Source organism: Clinocottus analis, unplaced genomic scaffold (assembly GCF_023055335.1).
Source record: "Clinocottus analis isolate CAN_PGR_092001 unplaced genomic scaffold, fCliAna1.0.p SCAF_7, whole genome shotgun sequence".
NCBI classification, from domain to species: domain Eukaryota; kingdom Metazoa; phylum Chordata; class Actinopteri; order Perciformes; family Cottidae; genus Clinocottus; species Clinocottus analis.
In genome coordinates this window covers 19,100,377-19,116,608 of record NW_027176229.1, presented here as the reverse complement: position 1 = coordinate 19,116,608, position 16,232 = coordinate 19,100,377, and the positions used below count along the sequence as shown (strand labels likewise).

Below are 16,232 nucleotides of genomic sequence, written 5' to 3'. Positions count from 1 at the left end.
GGTTTCATGTGATATGTCGGGACCAGCTCAAATGCTTGGATTTGATATATCCGAATAGATTATTCACAATATTACAGTGCTACGTGTCGCCCACAGAGTGGGAATGACAGCCACGCTCGTTCACAGCTGCTGAACTGGCCGTGTCCGTCTTTACCTTGATGACGGCGAAGCCCAGAATGACCAGCATGGCGTAGCCCAACACACCCTGTAGGAGGAGATCCAGCTTCACCTCACAACCCTAAAAACACAGGCACAAAGTACGATCATTGAACAAGGTCTGCCTGAAGTGCAGCTCTTTGTTTGAATCCCTGCTAACCTGCTCAGTGGAACCGTGTGTACACCCGGTATTTGTGTCAAAAAGAGGAACAAGTGCTTCCTCGTTATTCACCTGTATGTAAAGCTGGTCCGGTTGGTCCAGTTTGCGAGCGCACTGAGTGCTGTTTTTACAGCAGGACACAGGTACGGTGTTGTTGTTGCTTCTGAACCAGGTGTTGTTGGACCAGCTGGAGTAATTCATGACGCCGCAGCACTCCAACTGCACAAAGAGAGGACAGACGGGAGTGAATTATCGAACCAAAAGACAACTAAAGGACAAAAAGTCAAAAAGGAAAGACACTTTATGAGAAGGTAGCATCATGCGTAATCTTCTGCATTTCCCAAAAATGGCATTTGACAGACCAGGAAGTGTCAATTTGGTCAATTACGAACACAAAGGGTGCAGGAGAAGTTGTTTGTGGACGTTTTTTATTATTATTTGTATGTCTTGTGGAAGATTGTAATGCAGTGCTAGCCTTTAATAAAAACAAATATATCAGCAACGAAAAAAACAGCATCATTTATTTCAGTATCTGTTCCTTAAAAAGGCAAAAGAAATAAACTTGACTGAGGAGTAAAATGAAAGCACAGAAGTAGGAAATGAAAGAATGCGAGAAAGAGAGAGAGAGAATGAAAGTCCTGAGAAACAAAAAGCTTTTTATAGACAGTGGAATATAACACCAGCCTGAGTCTGCAGGTAGTCAACAGCTTTGGTCTCAGCTCCTTCGCCGTCGTACTTCGTGAAGACGTCATTCATGGAGCGCTCCAGGTTCGCGTTTATCTGGACAGACCGAAGAATACAACACAACGTTGGCAGCCGTGTACAAATGGGCCAGAGATGATTTGAAACAATGGAGATTCAATTCATAACATCCAGCCAGTTGATCCTAATCATCACCAGTAAACACCCACAGGGTCGTGTGCCTCTGAAGAGGAAGTACTTAAGGTACTTTAGTACTAAAAGGGAGGTACTTAAGGTACTTTAGTACTAAAGGTAAAGTACCTAGCTTGTGTAGAGTAACACAAAAAAAGGTGCTTTACTCGTTTAGTGTGGTGTCTTTTTATATTGTCATTGATTGTAGTTCAAATTATAATCAAGCTAAAGCCTCAGAGAGTATTGTACTGAAATGCAGTTAGGTGGGAAGTGCAAATAGGCTAATCAGTCACATTTAAACAGCATTATTATAGTAATAATTCTGTCTCAAGCTTTTTGATCCGTAACCCTGATCACTATAATCAGTAACCAATAGAAATGCTAAAAGAAAATCCAATATATTGTACTTTACAATTGAAGGAAAAAAAATATTTGCACAAACTTGTCAGCATAACAACATTTTAAACTCAGAAACATGGGTGAATGTCATAGGTCTGTGTTTTTTCCGCTGAATGAGGCCCATCGCGGGACCGAAAACAGGCATCTGCGACTCACCTTGCCTTGGTAGATGAAGCTAAACACCAGAGCCGCCACTTCAGCTGCAAAGATCCCCATGATGATCAGAAAGAACTGCCGTGAGAGAAAAGCGGGGGAAATGAGTGCGTAACACACACTGAACAGGACAAACGAAAGCTCACGAACACTCACACAGACACACTTACAAAGCTGAGGCCGACTTTGGACTCGCGCAGCGTGGCGCAGCATCCCACCAGACCAAAAATGAACATGACCACGCTGACGCCGATGATGATCGCTGCTGGGACCAACGTGTACTTGTCCTGAATGAAACTGTCAAAGGTGTCATAGCTCTTGATCACGTAGGCGCCGACGTAGGCCAACGCCGCTCCTGCACCCTGCAGGGAGGACAAGACAGAGACATGTTTTTGATTAGACATTTGGTTTCCTATTTTTCTGGATGTTTGACATAGTTGTTAATCAAACCTCGGTGCACTTAACCGTTGCATTTCACATAGCAATGCACATTGACAGAACTGAAGGGTCACATGATCTGTGCGTTTCTCTCTGTGCTGTAGCGGAAAACCTCATGTTCATATTCTGCACTTCGGAATAGCCAACGTCTGAGAGAAACGAGCCATTTGGAAATCTTCCCATCATGAACACTGATATGAGATTTGAGTCAGTTTGGTCTTGTTGGGCTGGCATGACGACTATGATCAGCTGCTTGTTGAAGGACTGTTTAGATAAAAGCACAAAGAGATTTCTCCCCCCTCTGTTATCTGCTGTGATCCCATGTGATAAACACAGGCTTTGAAGGTCACTGATAGTCCTTCAGATGTGGATTAGGTAATCATTTATGCGTTTTATACTTCAGCTGTGAGCCCTCAGTGTATGTGCCCACGAATCACAAAACTGCATGCTGGTTGTTCCAATTTCTTGTGTACATAATACAGACTGGACTCAGAGGAGCCGGTTGGGAACGGATTGCTCATTTCATTGGAAATAGATGCAATTCTGTCAAAAAAATCTCTCGACAGTTAAAGCTACAGAAACTTCAAGAACAGAGATGATGGTTAAGAAAACAATTGCTCCTTAGTATCATCCCTTAAAACAGTACTCTAGACTTCATGTAGCCATTTGAAACTCACTGTATTGCGTATGATAAAAGAAGCCCAGTAGGAGGGGAAAAACAAAGCCAAAAACAAAATCTGAAACTACAAATGAGACCTTTCTCTGTGATGTTTGTGTAAATCCTGCTTTCATGCTCAGCGACAATATGAGAACATGTTGTCAGGTACATTTTTGAACGATAGACGAATGTGTGACAAAGACATGTCATACTTAAAAAGTGAGAAATCCCCTTTGTGCGTCTGCGGATCAGCGCCACCGTTAGTATCATTTCCCTCGAAACGGTGTGAGTTATAGATTGTGTGTTCGTCTTTGTTCCCGTGTGTGCGGCCGAACAATCATTCATCCTCCACTTCAGCCTCATGACTCACTTCTCTTAATCACTCCACAGTCACGGGATCCCAGTGGGGTTGTTGCTCCCCCCTCCTCCTCCTCCTCCTCCTCCTCCTCACCCCTAATCTTTCCAGCAATTTTGATCCTGTGCCTAAGAAGCAGCACAAAGAAGCTTACACAACACAGCGCCCATGCACGGTGCCACCTCTCTGGAATGTGAGAAACCCCTCGAGGCGATGTCTCTTGATGGTTTTAGTGAGACCCGGCATGAACCATGTATTCGTACTCCATCTTAGACCAGGTTCCAGAGGGAGGACTTGATTGAAGTTTTGTGAAGAAAGCAGGACATCATATTTCTGCTCATGGGCTTCAAAGCATTCATGACACATTGACCTTTGAACCTGCGATCTTTCTCTTAAAAATCACCCAATTTGAAAGGAAAATAAAAGACAATCGCATCAAATGAGAATATTCCATTTTTTTTAGTGGAGCTTTTAAAGCCATTATTTTGAAATTCAGAATGTAAAATAAACTTGTTGGGTGCGGTTTGAACAAAGGTTAAGCTGCATGATATGATTAAGTAAGGAAGGCAGGGTGAAGAGTGAAAGAACAATTTGACATTTTGTTCAAATTGTGATGAAAGAATAAATAATTCTCAATAACGCCAATGCCCAAATTACAGTTAACATTGTTCAAAATGAGTGCTTTCTCACAACGTGGACCAGAAACTGTTGCTTGATATCTTTGATTCAAGAAAGTCAGTAATCCACTGACCCAAGAATACCTTACTAGTTAGATTATAATTCATTGATTAAGCTAGTTTAGATTATCAGGGTGCATGAGAAAACAGGCCCAATCTCGATGTGCTGGTGACGCGTTGACATTTATGCTTCAGGCAAGAGACGAGGTCACTCAAAACTTGCTTTGCAACCTAGAAACCCTGCAATGTGTGTCACATAGTGTTGTTCCACGGTACAGGTATGCTGTACGCGACGCCCAACTGGTGAGGAAAACAAGAAAAAAGGCATCACCGGAAAAATAAATTGCGACGGATTGGAAAGAAGTCTGAGAAAGAGGAAGGATTTAAAGTCGATGTGGATAAAAGCAGGTTCATGTTTTCCCGTAAAAATGCACAGCTCCCTCTCAGAGTAATCAAATTACACACACATTAGCCTCAGAGGGGCAGAATGGGTTTTGCGCCTTTAAGACCCATTTCCTCTGAAGGCCTTGCTGACCACTGGGAAGGACGTGGTGAATCGACTAATTGGAGCAAACAACAACAACACACGCACATGCGCACACACACACACACACACACACACGCACACGCACACACACACACACACACACACAGATAATGAACACTGGTCAAACTCCACTAATGAGTCAGAGTACTGGCTGACTGGCCTGAACATGTAACGGCTACATCCAGTCACGTGACTGATCGCTTTGGCCTCAGCTGTTCTTGAATGCACCTTATTGGGAAATGTTACTTAAAGCCTGGAAGAAATAGTTCGACTTTTCTTTTCATTATTTCTTTTTTTTTTAAACGATGAACTGAACTATATCAACAGTCAAAATCAGTAAGTCCAGTGAAGTGATACAGGGTAAGATGTGTATCGAGTCATAACTCTGATTTGTAAACTTAAAAAAAAAAGAAAAAAAAAAGCCGGGTTTCCAGTCTCCCTCCCAAAAGAGCCATCAGTGTGAATTCAATTCCCTGCAGGTGGAAGGATGACACCGCCGCGCCTTACCCAAAACACCAGGCTGAGGAAGAGGAGGACGGTCTTGGAGGTGAAGATCCCGCAGTCCATGTTGTGTGGTGGAGATGAAGAGGTCGGAGGACTGTTGAGTCTGCGATGCGGTTTCTTTCTGAGGCGCGGCGCCGAGCTGCTGCTGCTGCTGCTGCTGCTTGTAGTCACAAGTTTGCTCTGTCTGGCTGCAGCGACTGTGATCACATGGTCACATGCTTTAGGGAGGAGAGTAAAGAGCAGGTTCTACGAGCGCTCAGCTGCTTTACTGGCCCACCCCCCACCCTGCACGCTGGGAGGCTGCGTCACATCACACGCCACGTCCTCCGACGGGAGGGGAAACAATCATTTTTAAAAACGTTAATCGAGATATTAACACATTATTATGGAAGCCCACTGCCGCCACACAAACAAATAATAATTAGAACCACAAAAAAAAAAAAAAAATACGACCAAAAAAAAAAACAAGTATGGAAGCCCATTCCCGCAACATAAAAAAAAATTAGGACCAAATTTAAAAAAAAAAAAACTTTTTTTTTTCGTTGACTTAAAAAAAGACAACGAAAAAAACCCCCAAAACCTTTCATTCCAGGAGGGAAATGAGAAGTTGACTACTGACTACAATTGTCCAAATTACAGTTACAGGCCATGTGCATGTGCATAGCACAGGTCAGCATGAACAAGGTTGCATTGTAAGTTTACTTTACAAATGTAAGGATCTGTTTTTATAGCCGTTTTAATATTGGAAATTGTGAAATTATGAATATCATTATTTAATTCAAGCTGAATTTGAATTCAATTTTCTCCAAAACTGTACAGTAAAATCTTAAGGCCATACACATGGACAGAGCAGAGGTCAGTATCAACAAGACTGCATTGTAATCTTACTTATAGCCGTTCGAATATTGGAAATTGTGACATTATGAATATCATTGTGTCATTGAAGCTGAATTTGAGATTTGTATACGGCAATGTTTTACTTTGACAAATAACAACCAAATTCTTTTTTCTTTCTGTTTTAAAAAAATAAAACGTGAACTCAACTGTCTTGGTCTGTACAGGACTGTGTTGCAGCAAACAGACAGATTGATGGAGGAACCGGCCGGAGAGGATTTATTATGAAGTCCTCAGTTTACTGAGTCTGTTGGTGTCGGAAGTAAAAGAAAAGGTTATGAGATTAAAAAAAATTAAAAAGTATGAGATAGAAACTCAAATTTTGGGGATAAAAATATACAAAATATCAAATAATTATTACTTTGTATCTCATAATTGTGTGTGATTACTCTGAGTTGAGTTTAGCATGATCATAAGTACACATGTGAACAGAAAAGGTGGGATTTCAACTAGATGAGTCAAATATATCAATATATATATATATCAATATATATATATCAATATATATATATATCAATATATCAATATATATATATATATCAATATATATATATATATATATATATATATATATATATATATATATATAAAACGTGAACTATATAAACTATATAAAACGTGAACTATATATATATATATATGTATATATATATATATATATATATATATATATATATATATATATATATATATATATATAAAGTAATTATCTATCTATCTATCTATCTAAAAAAATTGCTCTTAAAAAACAAATTTGCTCTCAAAAAGAAAAAATGCTCTCAAACAAAAACATTTGCTCCAAAAAAAAAAAAAATGCTCTCAAAAACAAAAAAAATTCTCTTAAAAAAAAGTGCTCTCAATTTTTATTTGCAAATTGCTCTTAAAAAAGAGAGCAAATTTGAGAGCATTTTTTTGTGAAAAGCAATAATAATCCATAAACTGATGATACACAATGTCGGAGTCTTTATGCTGAAGTTGTATCCAGCGCGTGGAGAGTTGTGTCAGTTGTGTGGCCTCGTGTTGCCATCTAGTGGTCAGATTCAGTAACAATCAAACCGCTGGAGTCCTGTTTGAGGGGGTGAGTTGTGTCCGCCCACTGAAACGCGCATGCACCTGGCGGGAGCGCGCACAGCAGAAAGCAGAAAAACGAGCAGACTCCGTGAGGATTTCCACGTGAACACACTGCTGAATGACGATAACATCGTCTCAGTGGGGTGCATCCATGGTGATATCTTACATGTGAGTTTGAAAAAATACTTGACGTCATGTCGTGGTCGACCAATTCCAGTGAAAAGGCGTCTGGTTCCCACCAGTTTGATTTGAAGTGTCCTCACTGGAAATGATGCATTACTAGATTGATTTGATTGTATCTCTGGAGTTATGCAACCCCTGTTATTTCAGCTTAGATCATTCTTAGATTTAAAAAAATAAGGTTAGTCATTTCTTATGTAAGACTCACCTGGACACGGTGGAATTATTAGCAGGAGATAAAAACATAAGCTACGTGGAGCTTCTTTGAGGATAGTTACAGGTAATAAACATTAATAACATAGTAAAAAGTGTTGCAAAAAGGTCATTCCTATAAACAAACATTTAGAACTAGTGCACTTAAATCTATCTTTACTGCTTTTGCAAACAGCACATCTAACTAACCCGATAAACCTGTGCACCTGCCCTCCGCTCAACCCCACGCAGCCTCTTCTGTTTACTTCTCTTTTTTCTATTACCTTAAATATTCTGTTTGTTTTTGTTAGCTCTTGTCTTCCCGTTTGTGTTCTGTTCCGTCTGTTATTGTCTATTGTGTAAAGCGTCTTTGTGTACCATGAAAAGCGCTATATAAGTTGAAACTATTATTATTATTATTATTATTAACAAACGAGTTGCACTGGCATTTCTGATTGGTTTATGTTTTTTCAGATCAGTAATTCAGTCACTTGAAGGATGAAAATCAGCCGAAAATTGATTTTCTCCTGCTTACTTTCAGCCTTAAAGTGTTTTGTTTTCCAAGAGTGGCGTGAACATTATTGATGCATGGCATCGTTGGCACGTTACATATTAATCCAAAACAAACAATGAGGAGAATAAAGAAATTCCCCGCTGTTGATAGTTGGAGCGATGAGTCAGAAACAATCAGGACTTTCCAGGTGACATACACTCCCTCGTGTCACTGTTCTCAAACACGTGAAAATACCACCAGCTTCCTTTTTAAAGCATCTTGTTTTCACATCTGCTTTCTGTTCCCTTTGACATGAGGAAGTCAAAACACAATTTGCTTATGACCTTAAAAGTAGATTATATGAAAAAGAGCGTTTATCAACTGAAGCAGTAAACCGTCGGTTTGCTGCTTCAACGTCAAGCTCATGTTGACTTTGCACCCTTTTTCCCAACCACCCTCTCTATCTTTTCCTTTATCGCTTCGCTTTCCAATTGTATGTAGATTGTAATGTCGTGTTGGGCGAGGGAATGATGAGAGAGAAAGGGGAAAAGTGAACATAGATGACGAGCAGGTGTAGGGCCATAATCAAACTCTTCCGGTGTGTGCACTGATCCAGAGCTCCTGAGAGAAGTCTACATCTTTTGTTTTCATGACTTCTGCCTCCTTGCAGTTAATACTTCATTTGTTACAGTGAATGAAACCAAGGAAGCACTGACTGGAAAGCCATGTAGTTAAATACTTGCACGATTAGATAACACAGATGGCAGCAATAAAACAATGTTAATAACTAACTGATAACGTCTGTTGTCAAGGTATATTGCTCTGATAGATGGGCTCAATACAATTTTGGCACACCGAAGTTATTTTTTCTGTTGATTCTGTCTGAAGTAGATACTTTGGAGTCAAAATAAAGCAGACTTGCAAAATGAAATCAAAACCTCATACTCCTCCGCCACCAGTTCCTGAACTGGAAGTTCCAGTTTGTCACGAGATGAACTGGATACGAGGAGGAGGAACTTGGTTTGAACCTTATAGCCGCTGCTCTCAGCCCTCTCTGACACAGTCATCATGAAGGTAGCGGTGACCGTCGTGGCTCTCTGCCTCCTCCATGCCTGCTCTTCGGTCCCGATCAGCCGGCCCACCAACTGGCTCAGGGAATGTCGCGCCTCCACCAACCTCTCCATCACAGCGCTGGAGGTGCTGCCGGGCGGAGGCTGGGACAACCTCCGCAACACGGACGCGGGTCGAGTCATGAACCTCAGCTACTTCCAGTGCCAGACCAGCGAGGACGGGCTCTACCTCATCCCTGACGAGGTGTTTGTCATCCCCCACAAGGAGACGGGTGTGGAGATGAACTCGGAGATAATCAGCTCCTGGCAGGAGCAGACAAGCTCGACATCTCACTCCATCAATGTAGACGTTTCCTTCTACTCGGTGCTGAATGGAAAATTTTCAAAGGAGAACCAGAGGATGAAAACCCATCAGGTCAAAGACTCTTCCAGCACAGCCAGAGTGCAAGTAAGTTTCTATTTTCCATTGTTTGGATGAAGAAAATACCATTAAGTTCAATTAAATAGATTGTTTGTATATCAACAAACTATGTATTCTATAATCTCGATTTATTTTTTTTCTTATTTTAATTTTTTTTCCCAACAAATATATGTAAAAAAACTATATTTTATTCCATCTGTATACTTTGATTCTATCTGTAAATTTAATATTCTTATTTTTTACTGCAACTTTTTTTCTTGAATCTTTAATCTGTTTATTACCATTCTACTGTTTATTTATATTACCTGTTTCTTTTATCTTATTACTTTTTACTTGTGAGCAGTGCTACTGTAATCCTGTAATTTCCCCACTGAGGGACTAATAAAGGATTCTCTCTCTCTCTCTCTCTCTCTCTCTCTCTCTCTCTCTCTCTCTCTCTCTCTCTCTCTCTCTCTCTCTCTCTCTCTCTCTCTCTCTCTCTCTCTCTCTCTCTCTCTATATATATATTTAGCCACTTCTCCTTGGACAGTTTATGTAGATTCAACATTCAACAACATTTCCATAAATATGCCAGTGTAAAAAGTAAATAAAGCAAAAAAGATTACAAAAATGAATAAACTGAAATAAAACGAACTACAACCTGATATTTACTATTTTCCTTCAAAGGTTCGTAACTTCATCTACACAGTGAAGGCGTTTCCAGACTTCACTCTGGACACTCGCTTTGCTCAACAAGTCAGAGAAATAGCCGATGCGATTGAAAACAACCAAACAAGGAACGCGATCTATCTCTCCGAGAAGATGGTGCTGGACTACGGAACCCACGTTATCACGAGTGTCGACGCTGGGGCCGCTTTGGTGGGGGAAGACTACCTCCGCTCTTCATATGTGTTGGACAGCGCGTCGCAAAGTTCCTCTGTCAAAGTGCAAGCGGGCTTGAACTTTTTCGACAAAATCAAGTTTGACATCAGCAGTGAAACGACCCAAAAGACCTCGTCCCTTCAAGGGTACCAGTCCAACATTCAGTACTCTATCATCCAGAGCCATGGCGGCGGCACGCCTTTCTACCCTGGCATCACCCTGCAGAAGTGGCAGGAAAGTACCAAGAACAACCTGGTTGCCATTGATCGCTCGGGATTCCCCTTACACTACTTTTTAAACATCAACACCTTGCCCGATCTGCCGCCGCCTACGGTGAGCAAAGTGGCTCTTGCGGTGGCGCAGGCCGTGGAGCGATACTACCTGATCAACACGCGGCCGGGATGCGTCGACGTCACCTCCGTCAACTTCAACTTCCAAGCCAACGTTGATGACAACTCCTGCAAGGGCCCCGAAACAAACATCAGCTTTGGTGGCGTGTACCAAGCGTGTACTCATCTCAGCTCGGATGCAGGCCCGCTGTGCGACGCCCTGGCCCAGAAAAACCTCGACACAGGAGACTTCTCCTGTCGTTCGCCTTACTCTGCCACTTTACTGAGGTCGGAGGTGAGACAGCAGGGCTACACTTCCTACGACTGCCATGACGAATCACATTTCTTTGGTCTTTGGCATCGCCGAGTGTGTCAGGACAACTACCACGTTCGCTCTGCGCGCATCGACACCTACTGGTGCTCTGTAAGCGGAATGGCGCCGGAAAACTCAGGGTATCTGTTTGGAGGCCTGTACAGCCCTTCCCTGCTGAACCCCCTCACGAATGCGAAAAGCTGCCCCGCGGGCTTCATTCCAGTGAAGTTTCTCTCGGACGGCCAAGTGATCTGCGTGAGTAAGGACTATGAAATGGGCAGCGGCAACTCAGTGCCATTCGGAGGGCTCTTCAGCTGTCAGTCAAACAACCCGTTGGCGGGAAATCAACGGCGGTGCCCTCCGAAGTTCAGCCAGCACCTCGCCACAGTGAGCGACGGCTGTGAAATTCTTTACTGTGTCCAGTCCGGACGGTTCACAGCTGGGCAGCTGCTTCCGGTCCACCTGCCGCCTTTCACGAAGCCTCCGCTCGTCAGCATGCAAGCCACAAACACCGTCATGGTCATGACAGAGGGAGACACGAGCTGGATCAGAGTGGGGCAGACCAAAGCGTGGAAGCTAGCCAAACCAGAGGAAGTCAGGGAGATGGTTCGGACGCTTAACCCAGAATTGAGTGCGATGTCTGGTGGGGCAAAGGCAGGGCTGGCCTTTGGGCTGATTGGCATGATGGCGCTGGTGGTCATAGTGGCATTAGTGCTGGTGAAGAGGAAGAGGAGGCTGTCCGGGTTCAGGACAGCCTCCGGCTATGAGGAAATACAAGGTGAGGTTGAACGTGATGAACAAAATGAGGCTTGAGAAGAACAAAGACGCCCTTTGAGAACGGCCAGTTCGATCCTAACATGTACCACATCTGTACTAACAAATGTGACTTAGCCGTGTGCCTTTAAGATTACGACGCTTTCCAAAGGCCAGTGAATCAATGCTGCCCCCATGTGGCCAAGATGACTCATGTCATGTAGTATAAAAACATTGTGTTCCCCTTTTAAAAACCAGCATGCTTTGTTTGACCTGTAACCAATCATAAAACGTTCAACAACGTTGGATAATATTTTTTTTTCTTTTACGGATAATTGATTAACATTTTGCTAAGATGCTCTATGTTTTGCACTTAAAGTTCTGTCTCATGCTTCTACGAATGAAAGGATTTATAAATGAATCAATTAAACACTGCACTGCACTTTACTAATTAAAGTACTGTTCAACAATTTAATGGATCTTTGTCTTTCTGTATATATTGCATATATGCTTCATATGCCTTACACATTCCTCCTTCAGCAGCCACATAAACAAAAAAGCATCCTCATCATAACACATCTTATGAGTGTGATTTTTTTTACTTGCAAGCTTAACAAATGGAGTCAAATCTTTGAGCTAAATACAATCACATGATGACTGAAATTGTATCTACACCGCATACTGTTGCAGCTTTGTAGAGCATGGCAAAGCAACACAAGGTTGCATAAAGTTGTAAACATGGCCCCAAAGCACATACTGGTCCTCTAAATAAAACAACTGAGTGAAACCTCTTGCACAGAGAGACAATTATCTTGCCCGACCTGCCTGTGAAAACCACCAACATTCCATACACATTCATAAAAAGACAACAGCCGAGCTCACCTCATAAGATATGTAAGGTTACACACAGTCGCTCAGACAGACACACACAAGTACTGTACGCTCACATGCACAGGGCCATTTCCCGTAAAGACTGCTCATACATCTTTTTTTTCTCATGACTATAAAAGAATTTCCCTCCCCCACACGTGCACACGCACAAACAGCTGTAAGGGATTCATGAAGCTGGGTCATGAACATTAAAAACAAACCCACTCATGCTGAGGAAATTGAAAGAGAGAGCGAGAAAGAGGGAGAGGCAGAGGGACAAAGAGACAGATACACAGGGGAACTCCCTCCCTCGCCTTTTCTCTTTTTTAATAGGGCAAAGGACGGACAAAAGTGTGCACCCAGCGGGCTTTCTGCACAGCTTGCCAGGAAAGCCAAAGCTCTCTCAACCGTGATTTCATTTCCAGCAGGATCAAGAGCCTTACAGTCCGTCCGCAGTTCATCTTTTACAGTGAGCTGTGCCATCGATGGGGTTCGTAAAAAGAGGGAGGCACGACAAATGTGTTTTTCTTGGCTGTTAAAATCTGGTGAGGGATTTCAGCAGGCAGAGAAAGCGACAGCCGGACAACTCCCAAACGAAGACACGATCTGAAGGACGACACACAGAGTACATACAGTCCACGGTAAGAGTGCATGGCCATGCGGGGGTGTGTGTGTGTGTGTCTATGTTGTGTTTTTTTTTAGGGTTGACACATCTGTGGCAGGATTACTCCAGTTTAAAAAGTAGGGAGGATTAAAATCTCATCTAAATGTACTATGTGACAGACAAAATTTGTCTATAATCATGAGTTTGCTATGAGCAACCACTCTGTGCATGGTCTGCTCACTGGTGGACCTGTGGAAATGCATTAGAGCTACAAGCAGAAAAATGTAACTACACTACAATGGGCTCCATATCAGACACTCCACTTGTTTCACCGCTAAGAAGAAGACTTGACTTAACTTTGTTCTCACCCTCTGTGAGGGTGTTGTTTCAATCAGGTCACCATGCGAGCTGCAGGATACCAACGGAGCAACGCCGGCGTGCTCACACTGACTGTACTGGCCTTCATGTTGGAGGTCTGCGGGGTCCGGGGCTGTCGGGTTGGCTCGGGGTCAGAGTGTGAGAAAGCCCCTTTCGTCCCGGGTCACAACCTGGCAGGGGAGGGTTTCGATGTGGTGCGGATGCGTCGCACGGGGGCGTACGTCATCAATGTCAAAGAACATCTGGCCGACAACCACACCTGTACACTGTGTCCAAACCGCTTCCAAGCCGGACAGGTGAGCGCTGTACAAGTCAGCCCCCCTCGGCTCACTCTTTCCATTGTGTCACCTTTTCCTTTTTTCCTCCCTCGGTCTTCCACGCTTGCTTTAACTATCGTCTTCCCCCACCTGCATCCCACACTACATCCTGCCTTTATCTCTCCTCAGATTCAGAGGCTCCCAGCTGCAGTGCTGGACTGGCGTCCCTTCAGCCGCTGCAGTAAGCAGCTTTCTAGTGCCCTCCACCACTCGGTGGACTCCTTGCTGCGGAGCTCCAGCTCCCTGGTCAACAATAACTGGGGCCTGGGCTTGAGCTTGGAAGGTATCGGCAAGGCGGTGCTGGGAGGAAGCCGCTCAGACTTGGCAAAGTTTGCCCGTTCGCAGCACAGCGTGGACAAGGCCACCTTTGCCACCCATGAAATCAGTTGCACCTACTACAGGTAAAGAGGGGTGGGGCTGGGTATATAAAGGGTCTTTGCACAGGGTGGCCCTGTGCCCCAAACGATTTTCCTGAACAATGCAGACTGGGATTATTGTGTTAACTCGACGACAACATAAATTCTTATGAGGCTTTAAATAAATTGTCAAGTTCCAGCAGAGAGATGCTGTTCGTACCAGATTGTTGACATCTGTAGGTCACACGCGTATGTCGCATGTAGGCAGATGTTCCTTGAGATTGGACTCATAAGAGTAAAACCTTTATTTTCACTGTGGTATGGTTGAACTCGACATGCCGTTTGTTTGTTTTTTCAGCTACAGACTGGCTGACCATCCCCAGCTGAGTGCAGAGTTCACAAAGCATCTAAAGAGACTCCCACAGAGCCTCAATACAAGCCAGCACAAAGCCCTGTACAGACGGCTGATAGACACCTATGGAACACACTACATACACCAGGTCAGTGGCTCATACTGTGTTCTGTTCCTGCTTTAGTACAACAGCAGTCGAATGTCTTTTTGATGTAGTTTGTTTTTGTACAGCGCTAACAATGCTGAGGATAGAGACGTCAGGAGGGTTGAACAAAAGGCTTCATTTCCTTATTTGTGTCTCCTAGGTCCAGCTTGGTGGTAAGGTGAGGCGAATCACTGCCTTCAGGACCTGCCTGGCCACACTGAAGGGTTTCTCCGAGTCGGACATCAAAAACTGCCTGAATTTTGAACTCCGAATGGCGCTCGGTTTCCTCCCCGGCAATGCCTCCTTCTCCAACAAGTGCGATAACCTCCTGAAGGGCAACATGAGCATGGGCTTCTACCAAGGCTTCATGACCCATAAGATCGAGGTCATCGGCGGGGAGAGGTATTTCCCCGACATCCTCTACCAGGAGGACCCATCTGAAGCATACCAGAGCTGGATGAGCAGCCTCCACGACAACCCCGATGTGGTTTCTTACGCCATCTTCCCTCTGCACCACCTGGTGGAGGACTCCCAGATCAGTGCGAATCTGAAAAGCACCGTCACCGAGTATATTAAAGATAACCAGCTGCAGGAGGACCAGGCTCCTTTCAAGAACTGCTCCCCGACTCCCAACCTGGACCACAACTGCTGTCCTCTCCGGGCCGGCAGAGGAACTCTCCGACTGGAGATCCACAGGGCGGCAGGTCTGAGGGCGGACACCTTCACGAAAACAGACGCCTACGTGAAGATCTTCTACAACGGCGTGTACGAGGAGACCGAGACGGTGATGGACAACAACGACCCGACGTGGAACGTGACCTACGACTTGGGATCGGTGGAACTGGGTCAGCCGTTGAGGTTCGAAGTCTGGGATAGAGACGTGATCTACAACGACGTAGCGGGCAGATGCTTGGTCTTCCCCGAGCGAGGAACTCACGCGCTGAGCTGTCAGCTGAGCAAAGGGGTGCTCTATTTCACCTACACCATCAAATGTGACGCTCACTTGACAGGCTTCAGGTGTGGGCGGTACTCCCCCAACGCCGAGTAGGCTAGTGGTTTATGTAGATTTCAGCATTTTCTTCGCACAGTGTTAACACTTAAGTATCACCTATAAGAGCCATGCGCCAATATCTGTGTCAACATTTTTGGCAGCTAAACAAACTCCCTCTTTTTCTCACATACTTTTGTAATTGTTGGTCAGTTTTTTGAATGCAAATGACTTGTAATATTTCAGTATTGACTAACCAAAGTTTAATATTTGTGCATCGGCTGTACGCAACACAATAAAGTGATTCTGATGAAGGGAATTCAGGCAACGGTTGTATGTCACCTTGATTCAGTCTCACACAACGGCCAATATATAGATAATTCTCTCTCTGTGTGGATCCTTTCAGAACAATTGAATTTAGTCCAATTAATTTTATATCACTCTCTAGATGTGTCACTATTTAAATATGATTAAACCATATTAAAATGGCTTTTATATAGATAGATAGATATATTAATTAAAATAAATATTAAATTAAATAATGATCTTGGCAGATTGCTGTTCAAAAATAAAACTCAAAGGAGCAATTTTCCATTTCCTAGTGCTGAACCAGATTAGTGGAAATCACAGAGCATGTTGATGTGTATGTGGTGTAAAAAGACCACAGGCAGTGTAATAATATTAATAAATCCTACATGAAAGCTTAAGAGCTCATTTTCCTGTCG

At 43.5% G+C, this 16,232-nt stretch overlaps 3 protein-coding genes across 3 annotated transcripts in view; 2 read left to right on the top strand and 1 right to left on the bottom strand.

The window, feature by feature from the left end:
* Positions 1-5,197, bottom strand: part of tspan36 (tetraspanin 36) — a 6,338-nt gene extending 1,141 nt beyond the window's left edge. Inside the window, exons 1-6 of the mRNA XM_068604981.1 lie at positions 4,924-5,197; positions 1,912-2,103; positions 1,745-1,819; positions 1,001-1,096; positions 389-535; positions 155-238 (exon numbers count right to left, since the gene is read on the bottom strand). Coding sequence (XP_068461082.1) covers positions 155-238; positions 389-535; positions 1,001-1,096; positions 1,745-1,819; positions 1,912-2,103; positions 4,924-4,983 — 654 coding nt within the window. The 5' untranslated portion in view covers positions 4,984-5,197. The remainder of the gene's footprint in view (positions 1-154; positions 239-388; positions 536-1,000; positions 1,097-1,744; positions 1,820-1,911; positions 2,104-4,923) is intronic.
* A 3,573-nt stretch (positions 5,198-8,770) lies between these two features.
* On the top strand, positions 8,771-11,927 carry mpeg1.1 (macrophage expressed 1, tandem duplicate 1). The gene is made up of 2 exons (XM_068605391.1): positions 8,771-9,268; positions 9,908-11,927. Exons 1-2 carry the CDS (start codon positions 8,819-8,821, stop codon positions 11,555-11,557), a joined length of 2,100 nt encoding a protein of 699 aa, XP_068461492.1. The 5' UTR covers positions 8,771-8,818; the 3' UTR covers positions 11,558-11,927.
* Positions 11,928-12,609: 682 nt separating this feature from the next.
* Positions 12,610-15,827, top strand: prf1.5 (perforin 1.5). Its single transcript, XM_068566225.1, has 5 exons — positions 12,610-13,008; positions 13,367-13,645; positions 13,796-14,067; positions 14,381-14,522; positions 14,680-15,827. Exons 2-5 carry the CDS (start codon positions 13,373-13,375, stop codon positions 15,565-15,567), a joined length of 1,575 nt encoding a protein of 524 aa, XP_068422326.1. The 5' UTR covers positions 12,610-13,008; positions 13,367-13,372; the 3' UTR covers positions 15,568-15,827.
* The last annotated feature ends 405 nt before the right edge of the window (positions 15,828-16,232 follow it).

Bases quoted from the DNA above. Each gene is read 5' to 3' on its own strand.
- mpeg1.1 (XM_068605391.1), top strand. From the start codon at position 8,819: ATGAAGGTAGCGGTGACCGTCGTGGCTCTCTGCCTCCTCCATGCCTGC. The intron at 9,269-9,907 runs GTAAGTTTCTAT...TTTCCTTCAAAG, and splicing joins CCAGCACAGCCAGAGTGCAA to GTTCGTAACTTCATCTACAC.
- prf1.5 (XM_068566225.1), top strand. From the start codon at position 13,373: ATGCGAGCTGCAGGATACCAACGGAGCAACGCCGGCGTGCTCACACTG. The intron at 13,646-13,795 runs GTGAGCGCTGTA...ATCTCTCCTCAG, and splicing joins ACCGCTTCCAAGCCGGACAG to ATTCAGAGGCTCCCAGCTGC. The intron at 14,523-14,679 runs GTCAGTGGCTCA...TGTGTCTCCTAG, and splicing joins GAACACACTACATACACCAG to GTCCAGCTTGGTGGTAAGGT.